The 24,852-nt window shown below is 38.4% G+C and overlaps 1 protein-coding gene across 1 annotated transcript in view; it reads right to left on the reverse strand.

Annotated features, from left to right (window-relative positions):
- The window catches only part of LOC150108781 (protein-lysine N-trimethyltransferase SMYD5-like), a 397,190-nt gene that overhangs the window by 194,627 nt on the left and 177,711 nt on the right, over positions 1-24,852 (reverse strand). The window contains exon 6 of the mRNA XM_090414210.1: positions 9,479-9,541. Within this exon, the coding sequence (XP_090270336.1) occupies positions 9,479-9,541 (63 nt within the window). The remainder of the gene's footprint in view (positions 1-9,478; positions 9,542-24,852) is intronic.

Here is a 24,852-nt window from a genome sequence, read left to right on the forward strand (position 1 = left end):
GATGGAAGAAAAGAGACCCAGAAGAAGACCAAGGTCTAGATGGATTGAATCAGTCTGAAGTGGCTTAGAAGCATGAAATCTTAGATATGACAATATTGGAGTGCTGCCAAGTAATACTGATTTGAAGGAAAACTGTTGATAGGAGATTATTAATAATGTAAACTTAATCATGTAGTTTTGTCATAGTAACCTGAACACCCCTTGAGGGTACATATCAGGAAATTGATGATGATTACTTTCTATATGAAACCTGAAGACAAAGCTGTTCTGAGGTGTTAAAAGTGCTGATAAGATTTTAAGGAGAATATTGAGAGTTTCATATAGAAAGTTAATTCATTCTAAAGTGTGTGATATAGTTTTTAGTAGTGTTCACGGGAGAATGTTGTTTCATATAGAAGTTATAAAAGTGCAATGGATGAAGCTAAAGTATATTTTCTTCAGTGTTCTGTGATTTTAAGGTGCAAGGACAGTTTTCACTTATGTTGCTGTCATAGAGAAAGCACTACTGTTTTGTGTTAGTGTTTCTGCTGTGTGAACTCAAGAAAGAAAAAAAAGTTCTGTAGGAGACAGAATGCTCTTTGAAGGTGATGATCACTAAACAGAAGTTTAGCTAAATATATTATGCGACCTGATGAATCAATGAAAAAGGCAGTTATGTTGGGGAAGATTGAAGGAATGAGAAGAAGACGACCACAAAAGAGTTGGATTGGCAACATAAAAGAACTTGCCACTTGAACATCCAATTACTCAAAAAAAGGACAAGAGGCCAAGTGAGATGGAGAGGATCAATGGCACATCACAACAAAAACGAGACAAGAGACTAAGAGGTTCCAGGAGTTTTGTCTATATAGGATAACTGTTGGCTTACATGATAAGAAGAAAGTTGTGTAATTTACATGCTTTTCTTGTTGTGAATTGAATATAATGGCACTTACATAGTTAAGTAATTGATTTGATGTGCGTATATTTGTGGTTTTTGTAGATTAAAGATTTTTATTTCGGTGATGAAGTAATTGATGGGTTATTTAAGAGGTAAAGTTACATTATGAGATATCCTGACATGCAAAGCTGTGTGCAAGCTACATTTGGAGTTTAGTTGTGTTTTCTTCTTATTTTGAGTAAGAGTTTTAACCACTCAGTTTGTGAGAGAAGTGAAAATATATACACTCTTCCACCCACACTATTCTACTATATTTTGTAGTATCTGTTCAGTTCAATAAACTAATAGTTCCGTAACTAGTAGCACTTCTTTTATCCCCTTTTATAAATATTGGTATTACTATACTTATATTTTATTATATGGATATGTGCTCACTTGGATATACAGTATGGCACACAGACACACAAAAAAACAGTACTGAATAACTACAACGATACGTGTTATGGAGTAAATGGGTTTATTAACAAAGAAATATATGTTAACACATGATGATATGTTTATCCACAACTATCGGTAAAATCTTGGTCGAATAAAGCATTAACGATGGTAGATTATGTGATCAAAATAGGTACTATGCCTTTCAAGATAGGTTTTGCAGTGGATGCGAAGGTTCTCTGTCATCTTGGAGAACAAGCTTGGGAATGTGCTGGACATATGTAATTTTATTCCTCAGGTCATAATGGTCTGAAGGTAGGTAATGGTGGAGTACCCATTCTTTCAATATACCCCAAATGAAGGCATCAAGTGATGTGATATTAGGAGAACGTGGAGGATACGGCAATTCTGTGCACCTCAAAATAAGCCTCCTGGGGAAGTGTTATGATAAACAGGCTCTAGAACCACGTGATATGTGACAGGTTGCTCCTTCCTGTTGGAATACCTGTGCACAAAATGGAATATTTTTTTGCATGACACATCCTATGCAAATCCCAGATGAACGGAACCAACACATTCTTTATGTAACATTTGCTATTCAAGATCACGGTTACACTATCCTCTTCAAGGGAGTAGGGTTCGATTATGCCACAGTATAATTGTCAGTTGTCGACACCTCCGAGCACGAGTGAAGTACAGAGGTATCTATTCTAGGAAATGTGCAGTCACAAGTAAGGTCAATGCGATGCACTGCGGCCTGGCATGTCTGTAGTGTGCGCTGTCGCATTTTTGCGATGTGTTACAGCCTGCTGTGGTGATAGTGTGCACTTAGCTTTACACTGAATACAAGACTGATGATACTCGACTCTAACCAAGGTGCTCTGTTAAAATTTCAGGATTTGTGAAGTGTTCCGTCGTAGGAAAAGTTTGAGAAATCCTCTGCTGGCCCACTCTGGAGTATACCGTATTCTATACTCCAGAGTGGGCCAGAGGAGGAAGTAGATCCTTGGATGAGTTAAGTTCTTTAATTTTGCAGGAGGTTTAAAGGTGGCTTTAAGGTTGTATTTCTGTAGTATTCTGTTTATTTTGTCTGATATCCCTTTAATGTATGGAATGGTTAACAGTTTTATTGTAGTCTAATTTATTTTTGTTTTTTTATAAGTGGGATCTTGTGAAGAATTTTGTTGATAGTATTTTGGCTGCAGCTATTTTTTAGGAAGGTACTGCTGATAACTTTTAATTCATCTTTAAGTGCTTGTTCATTGGAGCAAATCTTCAAAGTCCTGTTTTTTAGTGTGTTAATGACACCTAGCTTTTGTGTTGGTTGATGGTAAGAGTTTATATACTGGCCAGTATGTGTAGGTTTCTGGTAAACAGTGAAGGAAAGACTGCCAGAAGGAAAAAGTGTGACAAGGGTATCTAGAAAAGGAAGTGTGTTCTGCTTTTCAATCTCAACTGTGAATTGCACGTGTTTGTGTTGTTTGTTTAGGTTGACGAGGAAAATGTCTAATGTCTGGCGGCCATGGGACCAGATAGTGAAAACATTGTAAATGTATGTAAGCCGGACTTTGGGTTTTAAACGAGAGGATTATAGAGTACGTTGCTCAAAACATTCTATATAAAAGTTAGCAATTGGGGAGAATAATGGTGAACCCATGGCTGTGCCTTCGTTTTGTAGGTAGAAAGTGTTTTGCCAGACAAAATAGCCAAAGCGTAGTACATGTGCAAAGAGTGCTATGATATCGGGAGTGAATTTGTCCTGCAATAGAAGGATTGTGTCATTGATTGGGACATTTGTGAAGAGGGCAGAGCCATCAACTCACCAACATCAACCTCACCATCAAAAAAAGTTTTGATGGTGAGGTTGCTAGTTATAGTTTTTGTATAATTTAAATTTAATGTTTGAGGTTTCAAACACATTTTATCAGCTATGGTGGTTGGAGGAAATCTTAGGCTTCTTACAATATGGTAAATAAAATCTAGTTTGTTAATCTTCCTAGGTGCCATAGCAAAGTTTAAGTCATTGCTGAGTAGCGAGAGTTCATCATTGTTCAGGACATGGTTAGATAGGTCGATCAAGTGACTGTTCACTGAAGGCTGTTAGTGGCTCCTATTAACCCTTACTTCTGGGTGGTGGTTGTTATCACTGGCTTGTGGTTGGCTGTTTTCATTCACAGTGGAGAAATTCAAATTTGTCCATTGGCTTTCCAAATACAGTCGATCTTTAAGTCTAAGAAATCTGAATATGAGTTTTACTTTCTTTGTTTCAAGGATATGATTAACGGAGTTGTCCATAGTCTTCTCAAGGATATCCCAAATATCTGGATTCAAACAACTTAAAAGTTAAGATTTTTCTGAACTTTTCCACCCATGTAACTTTTACAGGATTAATTTATCCTCTTCAAATCCCAGTGATTAGATCTGGGAACAGTAGTCCAGATATGGCCTAATTAGGGCTTTATATATGGAATCACCACTCTTATCTCTACTGGTAATAATTTGTCTTAGTATTGCAGCAATCTTAAGGGTTGCCTTCACCAAATTTACATGTGCTTAAACTTCAACTTTTTACCTACTATCACTCCAAAATCACTTTCTTCCTCCACCTTCTCTATACAGATCCACCAACAGAGTATGCAGCATCCATCTGTGGATCCTAAATTTCAAGAACTTACATTAAACTGACATCCCCATTCATTTGCTCACCATTCCAGCTTATTCAAATCCTCTTGAGGAACCACATCAGCATTATTTACCAACAACCCTCCCAAGCTTTGCCTCATCAGCAAATATCAACACAGCAAAAATATCACTGGCATAAAGTTTAAAAACTTGTAACTTTCCTCCTCCTTCATACAGCTATCCTCCACACACAATCTTCTAATATCTATCAGACATCCAACTCTTAATCCAATTCAATAAACCAATATATAACTCTGTGTGTTTTAACTTAAATATCAACTTTTCATGTAGCACTTTATCAAATGCCTTTGCAAAAAAAGGGCAGCATGCCTTTCTAACATAAACCTCTCTTGTCACTATCATAATCATTGGAGTTGCTGAAGCACACAGCAGTGGATTTGAGCTGTTGTTAAAAAAAGTGTTTTTTAAAAGGTGTTTAGTGTGAATTCCTTTGTGAATTGTGCTCCATTTTTTTTTCTCAGTAACACAAGTGTTGTTTAGAGGTTCTCATTTAGAGTTTCGTGTTACATATCGTGTTATTTTTGAGATACCGAGAACGCGTGGTCACAGCTGGAAGTATTGGCGGCGGAAGAAAAGATAAGTTATTCGCTATTTGGTATAGATGAATACATTGTTTATACAGGGTGTCCCAAAATTCACGCAAGAAGTAATTTTGATAGGAAACACAGGTTTTTAATTAAAAATTGTAATTTCTTATTGATTCGTAAAGTATACAGTATAGGGTTATGCATGGAATAGCATATCGGGTAAATGGCCTCCACAGCTTTGCTGGCACATACGCACTCTTTTGTCGAAATTTTCCATGACCGTTTTGCATAAATGTGACTGAATTTCGTTGATACAGTGCTCAATTTCCTCTTTCAAGGCGTGGGTGGTCGTGGGCTTGTTGGCATAAACCTTAGACTTCAAAAAACCCCAAAGAAAAAAGTCCAACGGCGTTAAGTCACATGATCTGGGCGGCTAATTCTGATCACCAAAACGGGAAATTACACGACCAGGAAATGACTCATGCAGTAATTGAATTGTTTCTCGGGCTGTATGGCATGTGGCACCATCTTGTTGAAACCACATGTCGTCCACATCCATATCTTGCAATTTAGGCACAAAAAACTGGATTATCATGTCACAATAGCGAGCACCATTAACTGTTATTGCGTTACCAGCCGCATTTTCGAAGAAGAATGGACCGATGATGCCTCCAGCCCAAAATCCGCACCAAACAGTGACACGGTTGTGGATGCATTTGTTTCTCAACAATCACTCGTGGATTTTCTGAACCCCAAATGCGACAATTTTGTCGATTAACAAAGCCATCAAGATGAAAATGAGCCTCATCGCTGATGATTTTGTTCGAAAAATAAGCATCCACTTGTTGTTCCATAATCCATTCAACGAACTCTTTTCGCTGTGTGTGGTCATTTTTAATAACCCTGAACTGTCAGCTGTCACGCTGTCTTTTTTTTCCTCGTTGGCAACACTTTACCACACAAATGGCGCTAAATTTAAATCTTGCGTGAATTTTGGGACACCCTGTATATATATAATACAGTGTTTATTTAGTCTTTATATATAATTACTTTAGTACTTCCTTGGCAGTAAGGAATGATGGCAGATTCAGCTGCAGTCGCAAATGGCATGTCGCCAAGTCCTCCACCATTTAAGAACTCCATTATAAGTAATATAATAAGGGACTTTGTGGAATGCAGTACTTGCGGCATGTATGCATCTCGGGAGTAGGATATGTGGCTGGTGAGAGAGGAGGGAGTGCCTGTCTGTGCGAAATGCAGGCAATGGGAGGAAATAAATGAAATAGATATATCAATAACTGACCTAGTTGCTCCAGGAATGGGAAATGAATATCAGAAGATTAGTAGTGTGATAGGAGAGAATGAAGAAAAAAATATGAATGAGAAAATAATAGTCGATAGTGTGGAAGGTGCGAGTGACTGTGAACGTTTTGGAGATGGTTTTGTTTGGGAGAGTGAATTTCGATTTAGAATGACTGACTTGCAGAGGGAGATAGATGGGCTGAAAGAGGAGGTGGAATGTCTTGTGAATGAGATGAGAATGAAAGATAAGATGAGGAGAATGGAAGAGATAAATGCAAGGTGAATCAGAGTAGGAGAGAGGGAGAGTTTTGGGAAGGATAGGAGAGGAGAGCATTTTAGGAATGATAGAAGAGGAGAGAATGGAAACAGCAGGAGAAAGTGAATGAGAGAGAGGTATGGGAATGCTAGAAGAGGAGAGAATGGAAACAGTAGGAGAGAGGGAAGGAGAGAAAGGTATGAGAATGCTAGAAGGGAGAATAGAAACAGCAGGAGAGGGAATGAGAGAAGAGGAGAATGAGAGAGAGTTATGGGAATAACACAAGAGGAGAGAATAGGATAAGTGGAAGAGAGGGAATGAGAGAGATGTATGGGAATGATAGAAGAGGAGAGAATGGGAATAGTAGGCAAGAGGGAATAAGAGAGAGGGGTGGAGGACAGATACACAAAGAATATAAAACGCAGGCCAGGAGAGTGACCAGAATGGTGAGAAAGGCAAAACTCGAATATGAAAAGAGATTGGCACTAAGATCCAAAGAAAATCCTAGGGAATTTTTTAGCTATGTCGCCAGTGACTTATGCAGAGGACATAGTGGAGTTGTTCAATGAGTACTTTATTGGAGTATTTCATCCTGGAGAAGAAGGTTTTAATACTAGAGGGATAGGGCAGGATTAGGGTTTAGAGGTGCAAGAGGAGAGTGTGTTCCAAATACTGAGTACTCTGGATACCAATAAGGCTGTTGAACTGGATGGTATTTCACCACGGGTTTTGAGAGAATGTATTACTAAAGAACCGACAGCTCCATTGACCTGGCTTTTCAATAAAAGTCTGGCTGAAGGAAAGGTACCAGGGAATGGAAGGAAGGTAAGATAGTATCGCTGCATAAGGGCGGTAGCAGACTGGAAGTGTCTAATTATAGGACTGCGTGTGTGTCATCAGTAGTTGTTAAGGTCTTGGAGAAATTAGTGAGGATCTATATACAGCATTGGGTGGATGAGGTAATGTTATCTGTGAGAATCAACATGGATTTGTTAAGGTGTGCTCTTGCTTTAGTAATATGATTGTCTTTTATAATAAAGTGACAAGAGCAGTTGATGAGGGAAAGGCATATACTGCCATTTTTTTTGGATTTTGCAAAAGTGTTTGACTGGGTGCCACATGATAAGCTGATATTCAAATTGCAGCACATGGGTTTAAATGTTGGATTAGTCAATGGATTCAGGATTGGCTGACTGATAGGTATCAGAGAGTTCTGTATGATGGGGCAATATCAAGGAAGCAGAAGGTTACAAGTGGGGCTCCACAGGGCTCAGTACTGGCACCTGTATTGTTCAATCTTTATATCAATGATACTGTCAATGGATTGCAAGGGAACATTCAGTTGTTTGCAGATGATGAGAAGTTGGGAAGGGTTATCAGTAATAGTGCAGATGTGGCAACCCTGCAAGAGGATTTGAATAAACTAGACAGATGGTCAAATAAATGGGATTGTCGGTTCAATGCAGCAAAATGTAAAGTCTTGAGGTTTGGGATCCATCGATGGGAGGATGAGTACTTGATTGGAGGAGCTGTACTGGAGGATGTAGGGTAGACAAGAGATTTGGGAGTGATGATTGATAGAAAACTGAAATTCAGGGAGCATATTACAAAGGTGGTGAAGGTAACACAGTGGATTGCTGCAATTATAAGACGGACACTGACCTGCAGAGATAAAAGGGTTATCATTCCGTTGTATAAGTCTCTGATCAGACCACACTTAGACTATTGTTCTCAGATTTGGTCCCCAGGATTTGAAGGGGATAAATTGACTGTGGAAAGGGCACAGAGGTGGATAACAAAGATAAGATGGTTTCAGGACTGTACAATATGAGTTATGAGGATCGATTGAGGGAATATGGACTGCAGAGTTTGGTGGATAGAAGAAGGAGAGGTGATATGATTGAGACTTTTAAAATGTTGAGAGGCAGTTATAGGGTAGACATTGGAGAGTTCTTTCACTTGGTGGAACGGCGAGAAGAAGCGATGACAAGTGGCCATCCCTAGAAGTTACGAAAGGAGGCTGTGTGCAAGAGGGTGAGGAGTGGTTTCTTTGCATGGAGGGTGGTCGAATGCATTGTCTGAGAGAGTGGTTGGAGTGGGGACGGTTAATGGGTTCAAGGAGTGGTATGATAGACTTTGTATTTCCTAAAAACGCCCTCCCATGATGAGTCTTTTGGCTCCACAGAGGCCTGGATAATAATAATAAAAGGCAAGCATATTAATTAATCAAACAAGATACCCATTAACAAATCCAGGCTGATTTTCACAGCTAATATTACCCTCCTTTGACTAATTTTCTATATTATCCCTTACTAATGTGTACAAAATCTAAACCACAGAAGAAATGCAAACTGAACTAGAGTATGATGCTTGCATTCTATCACCACTCTTGTGCAATGATATTATATCACCCTCTTTTTGTAACTGGGCATGTTTCTTTAGCCAAAGGAAATCCCAAAGAGTTCTTTCACTACGTGCCAAGTAAGAGGAAGAATCAGGGAAGCATAATCTTAAGGAGAGATGATGGCAGAAAAGTGAAAGAAGTAGACAAAATAGTTGAGTTACTGAGTGATCACTCTGCAAGAGTATATCATCTGAGTGAGGTTATCGCTGTGTGACAGGGACTACTATAGGAACAGAGGTGGATTAAATGGAGGTTCTTAGGATATTATAGAATCACAATGTAAATACAGCCATGGGATTAGATGGAATATCAGCTTGCCTTTTACAAGAAGGTGCAGGGGAACTGGCAGTATCTCTGACTAGGTGCTTTAAGTCTCACTCTGGCAGAGATCCAAGAGAGTGGCGAGAGAGAGCAAAATAATTCCTTTGTATAAGGGAGACTCTTAGACTGCAGTAGCAAATTACAGACCAATCAGTATCTCATGAGTGGTGGTAAAAATAGTGAAAAAGCTGGTGAAAAGGTTAATTCAGGAATGGGTGGATAAGATAACTATACTTGAACCAATGCAGTCTTTCTTCTGTAGACCAAGTATCATGAAAATAACCATGAAGTTATGCAAGCCTCTAAAGTAACAGCAATTTTGATTTTATCAACAGTTGAAGTTGAGCAGGTTACACTCACCATTACTCAAGCCAAATTCCTCTCTAATGTAAGCAGCTATACAGAAGAAAAGTTTAAACTAGAGTCATGTGTCAAACTCAAAAATGGCAAGGAACTACTAATCTGTCTAACTGACCACTCAATGCACCATCAGCTGGTGGCCCATCAGTGACCAAATATATCACCTACGTTATTAACTGTTGGAAAATTACATATCACTCATTCATCTGATAAATCAACAGTTTCTTATAAATAATTCCCCCCACTCCATTTTCGAAAAGAAAAGAGGAAAGTTTATTTTAAATACTTACATGATGGATATCTTCATCATAAAGAGCTTTGGTCATTAGCTGTCTCAAATGTTCAACTTGAGCCTGAAAATCATTCATAAAATTATTTTTGATTTAATTCAACAGGAAATACTCACATATCCACACCTTTTTTTTTTCTTTTGTTACAGAAAAGGATTAAAATTAAATACAGTATGATGTTAACTTATGTTTTAGTTTAATAAGGCATGTTTAATGGCCCTTTCATTTTTTCCTTCCTCATTTGACTGTGTTCATATAAAATTTGGATGTAATATTTCGTATGATTACTTGAAACTGTTATACGCATACGCTGATTTTGAATATGTTTGGATGCCATCTTAGATTTAAAAAAAAGCTTCCTTTTTTTCAGAATTCCATATACCTTACCAAAGAATGAAATCCAAGGATATATATTAGACAGAGCTGCCTGGAAATCTCTTTTCCCCCTGTTCTACATGGAAAAAAGTTACTATAAATTATTGAAAATATATTTTCACTCAAAATTATGCCTTTTACAATGTGTTTTGCGAAATGCAAATCGACATCCAGTACAATTGCTGTATTTGAGTCAAATTCATGTAACAGCTTTGATACTTCTATCCTTTGTCCAATTCCCTCCTGGCAGCTAGAGAAATAATAGGTCTATCTGGAACGTATGCCTTACTAAAGTGAACACCGAATTCTGCTTTTTCTTGGTATCTGACACTTTCCAACCATCTGCCTTTACTAAGGTTATACTACATATGCCCCATCTTAGTCAAAGCTCTTACATTATCACCTCCCATGAATGTCCCATAGTAGAAATCACTCATAATAATAATGGCATAATGACAGTCAGTCATGACTGTGGGGACAAATGATCTAAGTGAACATCAAGAGTATGTGAGAGAAAATATCAGGAGGCTACTGAGAAGAGCGAAAGATAACAGTGTATTGTCAGTGTTGCTGAGGTATGACAATGATGAGTTGCGATGGAGAGCCAAAATCAAGAGTGTTATGCTAGTGGAGCTGTGTGAGGAGGAGAAAGTACAATTTGTAGATGTATGGCACACATTTGAGGGAAGAATGAAATTATAAAGGTGTGATGGGTTGCATTTGAATAGCTTTGAAGAGAGTGCGCCGGAGAAAATGCTGCTGGATGGAAATACAATGTGTCATGTGTGCAAGAGATCAGAAGAAAGAGATGAAGGGAAAAATCAGATGCATGGTAGTATGAAGAGACAGAAGTGCTTGGCAGTGAAAACAGTAGTAGTGTGAGATATTAAGAGAGAGAATAGGAATGCAAGAGGAACAGGGAAATGGGGGGGGGAACCCAGGTGGACAGGGAGACATGGAATAGGGAGTGGATATTGAAAGTGGCACTGAAGATGGAATATATTGCAATGTGGGTCGGGAAGTTGAGACTGAGTGGACATGTGAGTAGACGCAAGTCGTGATAAAGGTGATTGGGCAGGTGTGGTGGGGAAATCACAACCAACAAGTGGCTTGGAGAGGACTGGTTAAATACCTAAAAATGAATTACTGTGATTGTTTACAAATGCCAGAAGTATCAGAAATAAGGGAGATGAAATGGTTTCACTGATTGAGTTCATTTGCATCAAAATCATTGGAATAAGTGAGACATGGAATAAGGTAGACATTAAAGAGGGAAATAGTGGCAATGATTATGAGGCAGTGTGGTGTAACATGGAGGTTGACAGACAGACATATTTAATTGGATGTTGCTATAGGATCGGGAATGTGGAGGGTGGCGATGAAGAAATGTATAAACAACTTAGATCAGTGAACAAAGGAAGGGGAATTATTATGGGTGATATTAATTATTGCAGTATAGACTGGAATGAAGAGATAGAATTTAGGAATAAGGAAAATGAATTTGAGTCTTGAGAGATAACCATGCGAGGTTATCTCTCAAGCACGCGAGGATTGAGAGTTTTAGATCTGATCATTTCATCAGAGGATGTATAGTACGCCCACACTTTGTAGAGTTCCGCTTGGCTTTCTGCCAAGAATAGTCGATTCATGCTGAAGGGAAGAAAGAAATGAAAGATGTACGAATTGGTCGCAAACATGCGAAATCATGTGCTTTCTTGTCTGTCGCTGTACTAGTTTAAAAACTACAATGTTCGTAAAAGAAAAGCTAAATTTTCCGACTAATAATAAACAAACTCATCCCAGAAGACGGATTGATTACCCTATTATCGGAATGGATTCTCCTTTTTGTGACATGCACAGAAGTGTTGAAGGGTCTCGAATCTGTGGGCGTACTATACTTGTGAATAGGATTTCACACTTTCCTCCAGTTGGTGAGAATGATCATGAAGTGATCACCTGGGTTGTGGCTAGCCATATGCAGACTTCTGTGAGGAAAGGATATATATGGAATTATAAGACTGGTGATTATGACAAGGAAACAGCTTGGAGGTATAACATGGAATGAGGAGTTCAGCAGTAAGGAAATAAATGCTGCATGGGAACTGACAAAGAAATACATAAGAGCATTAATGTGTGAATGTATTCCCAAAGCCAAAAGGATGGATAAGGTAGGTGTAAAATAGATGAATGTGGAGCTTAAGCATGAATTCTGAAAAAAGAAGGTACTTTGGAGGAAGTACAAGATGAATAATGGTAATAATCAGTTACATGAAGAGTATAAAGAACAAGCCAGTAGAATGACTGAGTAAGGAAAACAAAAGTGCAGTATGAGCAGAAATTGGCAAATCAGGTGAAGATAAACCCTATAGAGTTTAGATATGTGACAAGTAGAAGGAAGAATGACCATGGTAAGATGATGTTAACGGATGAAATTGGCAGAATGGTAACTTCTGGAGAAGATATTGTTGAGGTATTCAGTGATCAATTATAAGGGTGTTTCATCCTGATCAGGGTGGAATGATGAGGAACTTAAGTGTAGAGCACACAGGATAGGATGGCTTAATTGTGACTGAGGCAGGAGGTATTTGAGGAAATAAATAAACCTGATCAATATGGTAATAAGATTTGATGGCATATCACCACACATCTTAAGGGAATGTTCCAGAGAATTGGTGGTAGCATGGGCATGCCTGTTGAATAAGAGTCTTGCAACAGCACAGGTTACAAGTGAGTGGAAGGAGGGAAAAATTGTTCCACTGCATAAAGGTGGTGATAAGGTTGTAGTTTCAAATTATAGGCTAATCTGTATATCTGGAGTTGTGAAGATACTGGAGAGATTGGTGAGAAGTCATCATCATCATCAGTTGCATCAGTCTTGCGACTGGTAGCTCAGCAGCAATTTCCTCCATTCCGCTCTGTCATTGGCTTTCTTAACCTCCTGGTAACTCCTCAAACACGTGCTGTCTTTGACTTGATCAAGAAAGCTTTTCCTTGGTCTGCCTCTTCTTCTTTTCCCCTCTCTATTTTGCCTTCAGTTTTCACAAGTCCATCATGTCGAAGTATATGTCCAAACTACCTATCCCTTCTAATTTTGATTAGAAGTGATAGGTGAGAAGTAGGATACAGAAATGGGTCGATAACAGCAGTATTCTCTGTGGTTATCAGCATGAGTTTGTTAAAGGGAGATCATGTTTTACCAACTTACTTATGTATCATAATAAGGTGACAAATACCTTGGACAGGGGAGAGATGCATATATACAGTGGTGTACTTGGATTATGCACAAATGTTTGATAGATTGCCACATGAAAAGCTGGTAAACAAATCGAAAGAGATGGAATTGGATAATAGACTTTTGAGTTGGATCAGTGACTTGCTTTCAGATAGGTATCAGAAAGTTGTATATGGAAGTGCAGTATCTATCCGGAAAGAGAGATATTTCTTTCTCTCTTTAATTGCAGCAGTGGCCAACTCCAAAGTAAGTCCAGTGATCTTTTTAATCTGGTTCAGCCATCTTGGTCTTGGGCGTCCTCTTTTTCTTCGTCCTTCCACTCTTCCCCAGATGATAAGATTTTCCAGTTTGTCATTTTCACATCTTGAAATGCGATCGAAATATCTGAGAATTCTTTCATGTCATATAGCAACCTCTTGATTTTTAGTTGACTTATTATACTTTCATTAGACCTTTTGTCCATCCAGGAGACTCAACACTCTTCTCTAGCACCACATCTCGAAGTTGTTTATCTTGTCCACGTCTTTCTTGCTGAATGTCCAAGATTCAGCACCATAAATTGAAAACACCAAGCTATTGTCCAGTCTTGATTTAGTGGTGATAGAAATGTTTCTGTCTTTCCATAATTTATGCAATTGCACCACTGCTGACCTCACCATGGTAATTCTTCTTTTAATTTTTGGTTGACATCTACTTTTGGTGTTTATTAGAACTCCAAGGTAAATAAATTCATCCACCTTCTCAAAGTCAATGTTGTGGGCAAAACTGTCATTTTCATCTATGGCCACGTATTTTATCATGATTAATTCTTAAACCATATTTCTGTTTTAATGAGGGACTCCAGTTCTGAATTTTGAAAATAAGAACAGTATTGTGCATATCTAAGATTATTTATCTTTTTGCCACCAAATGAGAAACCACTGTCGTCTCCATTAAGTGCCTTTCTAATAATGTATTATCCATAAAGATTGTATAGATCAGGGGAGAGTATGCATCCTTGTCTCATACCTTTCTCGACATTGAAACAATGAGATGTTTTTCCATCCATCTTCACTGCAACTGATTCCTCTTGTAGAGTTGTTTTAAAAGGTGTCGAGTGTTCTGGGATGCTTGTTTCACTTAGTATTTTCCAAAGATCCTCTCACCTGACACAGTCAAATAAGTGTAATCAATGAAGCAATACAAGGGGAAATTAAATTCTTAAGCCTTTTGAACCAAGTGCCTTAGATTAAAAATTTGATCTCTGGTTCCACGTCCTTTTCTGCTTGTTCTGCAGGAAGTTGTTGCTCAACATATTGTTTGGCTTTCTTTAATAATATAGAGAAGAATTTTGCTTGCTTGTGAGATCAAGGCTATAGTTCAATAATTATTGTACTCACTGACATTTCCTTTTTTTGTGTATTAGGATAAAAATGGATTTTACCCAATTATTCTCCTGTCTCCCAGATTTTATTACTAAATTTTCTGATGATTTAAATTCCTATAGGTCCTAGACATGCAAGAAGTCTGCTTGGCATTTGGTCGTGGCCTGAGGTTTTCCCTTTTCTGAGTTTTTTTTAGAGCTTCGACCTCTTCTTTTAAAATGCAGTGTTCCTTATGGAAGTCTCTGGTGTTTCCTTTGTTGAATGAGACTGAATTATCTTTGTATAGATTTGAGCAATAGTTTTTCCATCTATTAAGGATGTCCATTTGATCAGTAAGAATATGATTGTTGACATCAGCTATACTTGAATACTTTAGTTTAAATTTTCTATTCAACAGCCTTATTTTGCTAAATAGGTTTGATTTTGATTTGAGCAATTTTCGATTTCTCTGCATATGTCGTTGATAAAGTTGTTTTTATCTTTAATGCAAAGTTTTTTGATAAGCTTGGATAACTCACTATAGATTTGCCAATTATCTTTTTTATTATTATTATTACGTGACACCTCCAGGGAGGACACCTACTCCACAGCTCTCTGTCTCACCACTGAATCCACCATCTACCGCCGACCACCACCACTAATATTTTCACAGACAATCATGAAAATCCATGCCTACAGCGGGATTCGAACCTGCAGCCTTTTGACTGGAGAGTGGATATGCTAACCACTCGGCCAAACAGGCCAGCTTTTCTGAGTTTTTTTAGAACTTCGACCTCTTCTTTTAAAATGCAGTGTTCCTGATGGAAGTCTCAGGTGTTTCCTTTGTCGAATAAGAGTGAATTATCTTTGTATAGACTTGAGCAATAGTTTTTCCGTCTATTAAGGATGTCCATTTGATCAGTAAGAATGTCTTCCATTGAGAGTCCTTCTGACTTTATTTCTCTTATTTTCTTGACTAGTTCCAGAGTTTCATTTGATATCCTGGGTGTGTTGATTCTGGATTTTTTGGGCAACGTTGACATTGCAGTTTCCAGTAATATATGTCTCAGTAATTCCTGTGAAGTTTAATCTGATTGGATATGTTATTTGCTTTCAAACATATTTTCATATCAGCAATGAAGAGTTGGCAATCAGAACCACAGCCAGCTCTGGAAATGCTTTAACATTTTGTATCACAGACCTCAATCTTTTGTTAATAAGGATGTAATCAATTTGGTTCCGTGTTCTACCTCCAGGCAACCTACCTCCAGGTGTATAGTCTTCATTTGTGTTGCTGAAAGAAGGTGTTAGTAACCATAAGTTCTCTTTCTATGCAAGAGTCTATCAGTCTCTCGTCTCTTTCATTTCAGGTGCCCAGTCCTTGAGATCTCAGAACTGTCTTGTTGTAGTCTTCCATCCTTTTTCCAACTTTCGTATTGAAATCACTCTTAATGATCAAAATGTCTCTTTTGGATATTGCATCTATGGCTAAATTCAGATCCCTGTAGAAAAGGTCAATGGTCTCTTCATTACACCACTACAAGTGATGATGTCTGCATCACTTTTAGGGGCATAAATTTGTATGAGTGCAATTAATATTGAATTATAGTCAATCCTTAAGGAAATTATCCTATCGTTGATAGGGTTGTAGCTCAACACTGATTTGCACATACATTTTTTTGATAATTATTGCTACTCCATTTCTGTTTACAGAATTATGCCCAGCAAAATAAATAGTATTGCCTAATTGTGAAGTTGTAATGTAAAGTGTCCCTTGTTTTTCCAATGTCTCTCTGCGATTCCTAATATATCAATGTTTAGTCTTTTCATTTCATTTTGCACTCTGTCCAGTTTGCTTGTATGTAGTAATCCTTGTACATCCCAAGTACCAATACATGTAATTTTCCTTAATTGGTGCTTTTTGATAATAATTGGATTGTGGCTGAGAAAGGCATCAGTTTTTTGGATGTCATAAATTCTCAGCAGTTGTCAAGATTGAGAGTGCACATTCCTTTCCCCTCTGTGCTCGGAGGTACTACCTTGGTTTGCCAGACTAGTAGCTGCCCTACTCTTATCATCATTCTTCATTGTGGCTATCGTTGTCATGGGAGGATAGTAGAGTGTTTCCCCTTGCCTTCTCCAGCAAGGCAATTGGCAAAGCCTATTGCCAATAACGCTGATTCAGCCATGAGCCCTCTGGTGATATTGCATATCATCAGCCTCATGCCAGTACCGGAATGTGCTGTTGTCCACTTCCTAGTTATCTCATTTAGCCTTACTCCTACTCAAATAAGACCTGACTGGCTAGGTGGCCTTGCCAGTTGCTGAGCATACAAGCCCCTTCACCATGTCAAGGTAGAGATACCGTCAAGGGGACGTTTATTATAGCATTTGCCAATTAGTTGCTTATTTGCTATGAACTTTTGGTGTTTTCTTCTTTTCCAGGCCTGCTACTTACTTCTTGTGTCCACCACAGTGTCTTTTCAATGTGATATTCATTTTTTTCTACTTAGCACTAAGCGATGGTCACTACCAATTTCAAATCCTCTATACACTACTGTATGCTGAACCACCATGAGGACATCACTAGCAACAATTACATAGTCAATGAGGCTTTTCCCACTTGCATTTTCTCTCTATGTGAACTTGCACATCTTTATGTTGAAACATGGTGTTATTAATGACTAGTCCATATCTTGAGCAGGAATACCGTTATTACCAGCTTTGCCCGTTTCTTCAAATTTTTCCAAAACATTCCTATATGCCTTGTGGAATTTATTTCTTACTCTGCAGTTTAGATCTCAAAGAAGGCTCACTTTTTTCCATTTTCTTTATGTTAGCTGCCTGTTCTAATGACTCAAAGAATTCCTGCACTTCTTCTTTAAGGGAACCTTCTGTGGGACCATAGGCACAAAAAGTTCCATTATCCATATCACCATTTTGAAGTTTGTCCATATAATTCTTGAGGGACAAATGTCTTAGGCAACATGTAACAGAGGGAACAAGAGGTTCAAAAGTTTTGGATTTGGTTATAGCATCAGAAGAGTTGATAATAACTGAGTTGATGTCTCTCCCACCAGTTGGAGAGAGTAACCATATGGTGTTGACTTGGAAAATGAATAGACATGCAGGAGTATCAAAGAGACGGGAACTTATGTGGAATTATAAGGCAGGTGATTATAATAGTCTTAGACGTCAACTTCGGGAAGTTTCATGCAGGCAGGAATTGGAAGGCCGGGATATCACTAGTGCGTGGGAAATTGTGAAAGAATATTTGTTATCAGCAATGGTAAGTTGTATACCACGAGTGAAGAAGAGGACGCAATTTGGAGTAAAGTGGATGACAAACAATATTAAACAGGAATTGCATGCGAAAAAGAGGCTATGGAAGAGATATAAGGAGACAGGTGAAGAGATGCATGAGGAATATAAGACACAGGCCAGAAATGTGACTAGTGTGGTAAGGAAAGCGAAACTGGAATATGAGAGGAGATTGGCCCTAAGATCCAAAGAAAATCCTAGGGAATTTTTTAGATATGTGGCCAGTAGGAGGAGAAATGACTGTGGACGAATGATATTGTGGGATAAAAATGGGAATAGAGTGACTGATGCAGAGGACATAGTGGAATTGTTCAATGAACACTTTATTGGAGTATTTCATCCTAGAGGAGTCAGTTTTAATGCTAGAGGGATAGGACTGGTTCAAGGTCTGGAGGTACAGGAGGAGAGTGTGTTTCAGATACTGAGTACTCTGGATGTCAGTAAAGCTGTGGGACTGGATGGTATTTCACCACGAGTTTTGAGAGAATGTGCTAGGGAATTGCAGTGCCTTTAACGTGGCTTTTCAATGAAAGTCTGGCTTTGGCAAAGGTGCCCAGGGAATGGAAGGAAGGTAAGATAGTGCCATTGCATAAGAGTGGTAACAGACTGGAAGTGTCTAATTATAGGCCAGTCTGTGTGTCATCAGTAGTTGTTAAGATCTTGGAGAAAGTAGTGAGGGACCGTATACAGCATTGGGCAGATGAGGGTAATGTTATCTGTGAGAATCAACATGGATTTGTGAAAGGACGCTCTTGTTTTAGCAATATGCTAGCCTTTTATAATAAAGTTTCAAGAACATTAGATGAGAGAAAGGCATATACTGCAATTTTCTTAGACTTGGCGAAGGTATTTGACAGGGTGCCACATGATAAGCTGATATTTAAGTTGCAGCACATGGGTCTGGATGTCAGATTGGTCAACTGGATTCAGGATTGGCTGTCTGATAGGTATCAGAGAGTTGTGTATGGTGGAGCAGTTTCCAGGAGGCAGAGGGTTACAAGTGGGGTCCCACAGGGCTCGGTACTAGGACCTATATTGTTTAACCTTTATATCAATGACATAGCCAGTGGACTGCAGGGGGATATTCAGTTGTTTGCGGATGATGCGAAACTGGGAAGGATTATTAGTAATAGTGCAGATGTGGTAGCCCTGCAAGAGGATTTAAATAAGCTAGATAGATGGGAAAATGAATGGGGGTGTCAGTTTAATGCAGCAAAATGTAAGGTCTTGAGGTTTGGGGAACATCGATGGGATGCTGCATACTCTATGGGAGGAGTTATATTGGAGGAAGTAGGGGAGACAAGAGATCTGGGGTTGATGATTGATAGAAACCTGAAGTTTAGGGGACATATTGCAAAGGTGGTGAAGGTAACACAGAGGATTGCTGCTATTATGAGAAGGACACTGACCTGCAGAGATAAGAGGGTTATCATTCCGTTGTATAAGTCTCTGATCAGACCACACTTGGACTATTGTTCTCAGATTTGGTCCCCAGGATTTGAAGGGGATAAATTAACTGTGGAAAGGATACAAAGACGGATGACAAAGATGGTTTCAGGACTGTACAAGGATAGTTATGAGGATCGGCTGAGAGAATGTGGACTGCAGAGTTTGGTGGATAGAAGGAGGACTGGTGATATGATTGAGACTTTTAAACTGTTGAGAGGTGGTTATAGGGTTGACACTGGGGAGTTCTTTCGCTTGGTTGAACAGCGGGAAAGAGTGATGACAAGAGGCCATCCCTGGAAGTTACGAAAGGAAACTGTGAGCAAGAGGGTAAGGAGTGGTTTCTTTGTGTGGAGGGTGGTTGAGCCGTGGAATGCATTGCCTGATGGAGTGGTGGGAGCGAGAACGGTCAGTGAGTTTAAAGAGTGGTATGATAGACTTTGTTTTCTCAGGGAGGGGGGGGACCTCCCCTCGATGAGTCTTGACAGACTTTATGTCTTAGGAAGGACCTCCCTCGATGAGTCTTTTGACTCCTTGGAGGTCTGAATAATAATAATAATAATAAAACGTCTTCCAACAAGAAGTTTATTTTCATTTTTGGTGTTGAATCTATTGCTAATCCTTCCTTTCCTTGATCATTATTCAGGTTACATGCTGAACTACAAAGCAGGAAATTATGACTACCTGAGGAGTATGCTGGGTTCTTTGATGTAGTATTAGTTTTTAGATGGGAAGAATGTCGACAGTGCATGGGAAGTGTTTAAAAATACTTAAATGATGCAATATCAGAATGTGTCCCTAGAGTTTGAAGAATAAATAGGATTGTTGTAATTAAAATTAATGTTGTAATTAATTTTAATTACAAAATACAAGTACACCTTTATGGCATTCGTATAGTGAAGGTATGTAAGTTCTTTTCACTAAGCATTGATATTTTCCTAGGTCTACCTACTCACTGATGAGACCTCAAAAAAGGTTGAAACTGGTCTGGGTAGTGACCTCTCCTCATAATGTAAAACAATAATACATCTCCTAGGAGCTGTGATTTACATTATGAGAGAATATCAAGAATAGTGAGGGATCTTGCTCCACCTTTGCTTCGAATTGCCTTCGCCGATAGTTTTTCGGCGTTGAAACTCTTAGATCGTAGTTCTCGATCTTGAGTTTCACTTACTGGCTATATAACAAAATAGGATTCTTATCCATTTAATAACTATTAAATTGCCAGAAAACTAGCCTTTTGGCTTTTAATTTTAATTACAAAATACAAGTACACCTTTATGGCATTCGTATAGTGAAGGTACGTAAGTTCTTTTCACTAAGCATCGATATTTTCCTAGGTCTACCTACTCACTGATGAGACCTCAAAAAAGGTTGAAACCGGTCTGGGTAGTGACCTCTCCTCATAATGTAAAACAATAATACATCTCCTAGGAGCTGTGTTTTACATTATGAGAGAATATCAAGAATAGTGAGGGAGCTTGCTCCACCTTTGCTTCGAATTGCCTTCGCCGATAGTTTTTCGGCGTTGAAACTCTTAGATCGTAGTTCTCGATCTTGAGTTTCACTTACTGGCTATATAACAAAATAGGATTCTTATCCATTTAATAAATAGGATTGTTGTTAAGTCCATTGAAGAGCTTCCAGATATGACTGTGGAACTGCTTTGGCAATCTGTTGAACTTTGATGGAGTAGAGTGTTTCACTAGGGTTACTGTCAATTTTCTGTAGAGCAGCAGCAACAGCTGGACAAGAATAGATGTGGGCAGGTGTTAGTTCAACTCCTGGATAGTTCTTGCATGCTTCATAGCTCCTACTACCGTCCAGCTGAATTTTCATACCTTTAAAATGTTCCGTCCTTAGTTTGGTGATGTTTGTGGTTATTTCTCTATTTTCATTAATTTCACTGATTTCATTCTTCTTCTTGAGTGTTTGTTTTACCAATCTTATTTTGGCGACAGAGTTAGCATCAGTTAGTGATAGTGGGTGTAATTTTTGAGGTAAATGTATTGCTTCTTTGGTTAGACTGTCTGCTCTTTCATTACCTTCAATATTTACATGGGCTGGTATCGTAATATACAGTTCTTATTTTTCAAATTTAACATTGTTAATTGTTCATGAATTTCCTGTGTGAGTTTTGTTTTTCCATTTTTTTTCTCTACTTTGCAATGAACAGCATGGGTTAACTTAGAGAAGGTGATGTTTGAGCATCTTGTTCACATTCTATAATAATTTTACTGGTGAGTTAGACAAGGGGAATAGACACCTATGATACTTTTGGATTTTGCTAAGGCTGTTGACAGTATACAGCATGAAAGACTGTTGCATAAATTGGAAAATATGGGATTGGATTATATATTATTGAGATGCATAAGAGGGTGGCTGACTGATATATATATATATATTTTTTTTTTTTTTTTTCAAAATTCATTTTTACTCGGTTGGAATATTATAAAAATATAATTTTTATAATATTGTTGTGTGATTGCGGAAAGCCATACTATGGACAGACTGCTAAATCCATCCTTCTACGTTTGGATGAACACCGTAGAGATATCTCCTATAACATGACTAGTTCTCTTTTCAGCTAACTCAGATGAAGGCCGCCAGCACATTGTAAACTGGACTCAAACTTCTAACATCCATGTGTGCTACGATGAACTCGAAAGAAAGATTGTTGAATCTAGAGAAATTTCTCTAGATTCCTCTTATATCAACAACAGCCTGAGTTAGAATCTCTCTGATGCACACGTTGCTTCTGTTCAGTACTGGCGCACTCGCGACAGCACGTAGTATTCGTTTGTTTGGAACTCATACTTGCATTTTTTTCAAATACGCTACTGTCTTTTTATACTTGTTCTGTTAGTGTAATTTTAAGTCTCTGTAATTTTTTATATACTTCTTTGATTGTGATACCTGAGGATGTTCATGTAACGAAACTAGTACTCTAGTAGTATCTTTTTAAATATATCTTGTCATCTTTTTATCTCTCGGTAACAGTCATTAAACCTTTTTTATTATATATATATATATAAGCCTTAAAGTACAAGCCATTAGGAAAAAGAAAACCAGGACGTCCTCTTAAACGATTCAACGATGACTTCTAAGGCCGGAACAGGCCATACTAGGCCTAAATCCTTGATACGTATGATGATGATGATATATATTAAAAATTGGTATATGGGAATGTGAGTCAACAAGATTTAAGGTAATCAGTGGTGTACCACAAAGCTCAGTTCTTGGTCGATTGTTACTCAGCCTGAACATTAATGACATACAGCTATTTGCTGATGATGCAAAATAGTGGTAATTAGGAATGTGGCTGACATGCAGTACTTGCAGAATGATCTGAATAGGCTGGAATTCTGGGCATGTGAAAATGGCTATCAGTTCAATGTTAATAAATGCAAAGTCATGCATTTTGGTGTGTTTAGATATCCAATGTCATATTATATTGGTGGGATTATGCTAGAAGAAACTGATCAGGTTAGGGATCTTGGAGTTTTAACAGACAGGAAGTTGAAGTTCAAGGACCTCATAGCAACGATTGCAAATACAACTCAAAGAATGATTGCAATGCTGAAACAAACCTTGACAAGTAAAGATAAGTCATTTTGCCGATTTACAATTCCTCGATAAGACCTCACTTGGGCTATTGTGCACAATAATGTCTGGTCTCCTGGTTTCTGTAGTGATTCTGACACAGTGGAGAGTGTTAAAAATAATATCAGAATTGTGGAATACTCACTATGAGGAGAGATTGAGAATTTAGAGACAGCAGCAAACAGAAGAAATAGGGATGATATGACTGACACTTACAATCTTCTGAAAGGGTCATACAGGGTCATACAGCAGATGGAATTTTTCATTTTATGGAGGCTTGGGAAAGGATGTGAGGAAATCCTTGAAATTTGAGAATGAATGATGTCGAGAAGGGGTTGAGAACAAGAATTTTCTCTCATACAGAGGTATGTGATTGGAATGGATTGCCATTAGATGTGGTGCATGCATGCAACATGAACGAATTCAAGAACAGGTATGACAGCTGATGCAGATAATATGGCCTCCCTCGACGAGTCGAGTCCATGACTCCCTGGAGGTCTCTCTTAATAATAATGTTGAAGAAATACTTGTGAATTCCTGTTCAAAGTGGTTTGGACTTATTATTATTATTCGTAACACCTCCAAGGAGTCCGAAGACTCTTCACGGGAGGACATCAACTGTACAACTCTCCGTCTCCACTACTACACAGAGCCTCTACTACCAATCGCCTACATCAATGCCATCTATGACCCACAACTACCACCACCCACTGCTAGTATTTTTTGTCTGTAAATTGTGTGTTTTCTGAAGGGCCGATTTGTCTGTATGCAGGATGAAAAACCCAACTTTCAGGGAGAAAAAACCTTGCTACCTTCGTATGAGATCGGCTAACTCACCTTCAATTGAAAAAGTCCATATAAAGATTCTTCCCATCATGACGAGAATCGAACTCAGGCCTTTTCTAATCGAAGGGAACAGCATACTATCATTCTTCCAATTGCACTACGGAAGCGATAAACTTTACAAGCACCTTGTTAACATGTTCTGACAATATGTTGAAGAAATGCATCAATATATTTCTATATATATGCTGTTCCTCTGTATCGAGCCTTGATAAGACCCCATCTAGACTACTGTGCTCAGATTTGGTCACCTAGGTTTCTTCTTGATGGGGAGGAGGTGGAGAGGATCCAGAGGCGAGTGACCAAGATGATAGCAGGTCTGTGGAATGAACCGTATGAGAACAGGTTGAGGATTTGTGGGTTGCAAAAATTGGTTGATAGGCGGAGGAGGGGAGATATGATTGAGACATTCAAATTACTGAAGGGTTTCTATAAAATTAATTCAGAAGATATTTTTGAGTACAGGGCTGGTTGTGGGAGGACTAGGGGACATCCATGGAAACTGGGCAAAAGTGTGGTTAGTAAAGGTGTTAGAGCTGGGTTCTTTACTTTTAGAGTAGTGAATGAGTGGAATGCACTCCCTGAGTCTGTGGTGGATGCTGTGACAGTGAATGAGTTTAAGGCGAGGTATGATAGATACTGTATGAATGTCAAATAGTTGTGATGAATATGATTTGGGGCCTCCCTCGATGAGTCCAATGACTCCCTGGAGTTGCCCGTAATAATAATAATAATAATAATATTATGGAACCTAATATCCATATTTCTCATTCTATCTTTCCTTGTTTTTATCAATATTTCCTCAAAATTATCATTTCCATTGTCTGTTTTTTTCTGCTTCCATATCTCTTCTGTTTAAGACAAATGGATAGAAAGTAACTTCTGTTAATGAAATGTGAGAAAATAACATGGAATCAGCATTGCTGAGATTTGGTTGATGGAATAAATCTTCATTAGGTTTATCTGAATAATCTTGGATATTTAAAAACTAATGAATTTTGATGTCCTGCTGTTTAATATGGTAATCTTATTAATGCCATGTGGTACCTTGTCAATTGTCATTGTAAAATGCAAAAATGGCAGAATATGCCTTTCCCTCATCAACCGCTTATGCAATGTCACTGTCTTCCACTCTTTGGATACCTCTCCATAGCCAACCTTCATTTATTTATTTATTTATTCGTATGGAGTTTCCTCCCTATTTCTCCCCC

Source organism: Typopeltis vanoorti, chromosome 2 (assembly GCF_054136105.1).
Source record: "Typopeltis vanoorti isolate ZY-2024b chromosome 2, IOZ_Tvanoo_1.0, whole genome shotgun sequence".
In the NCBI taxonomy this organism is placed as follows: domain Eukaryota; kingdom Metazoa; phylum Arthropoda; class Arachnida; order Uropygi; family Thelyphonidae; genus Typopeltis; species Typopeltis vanoorti.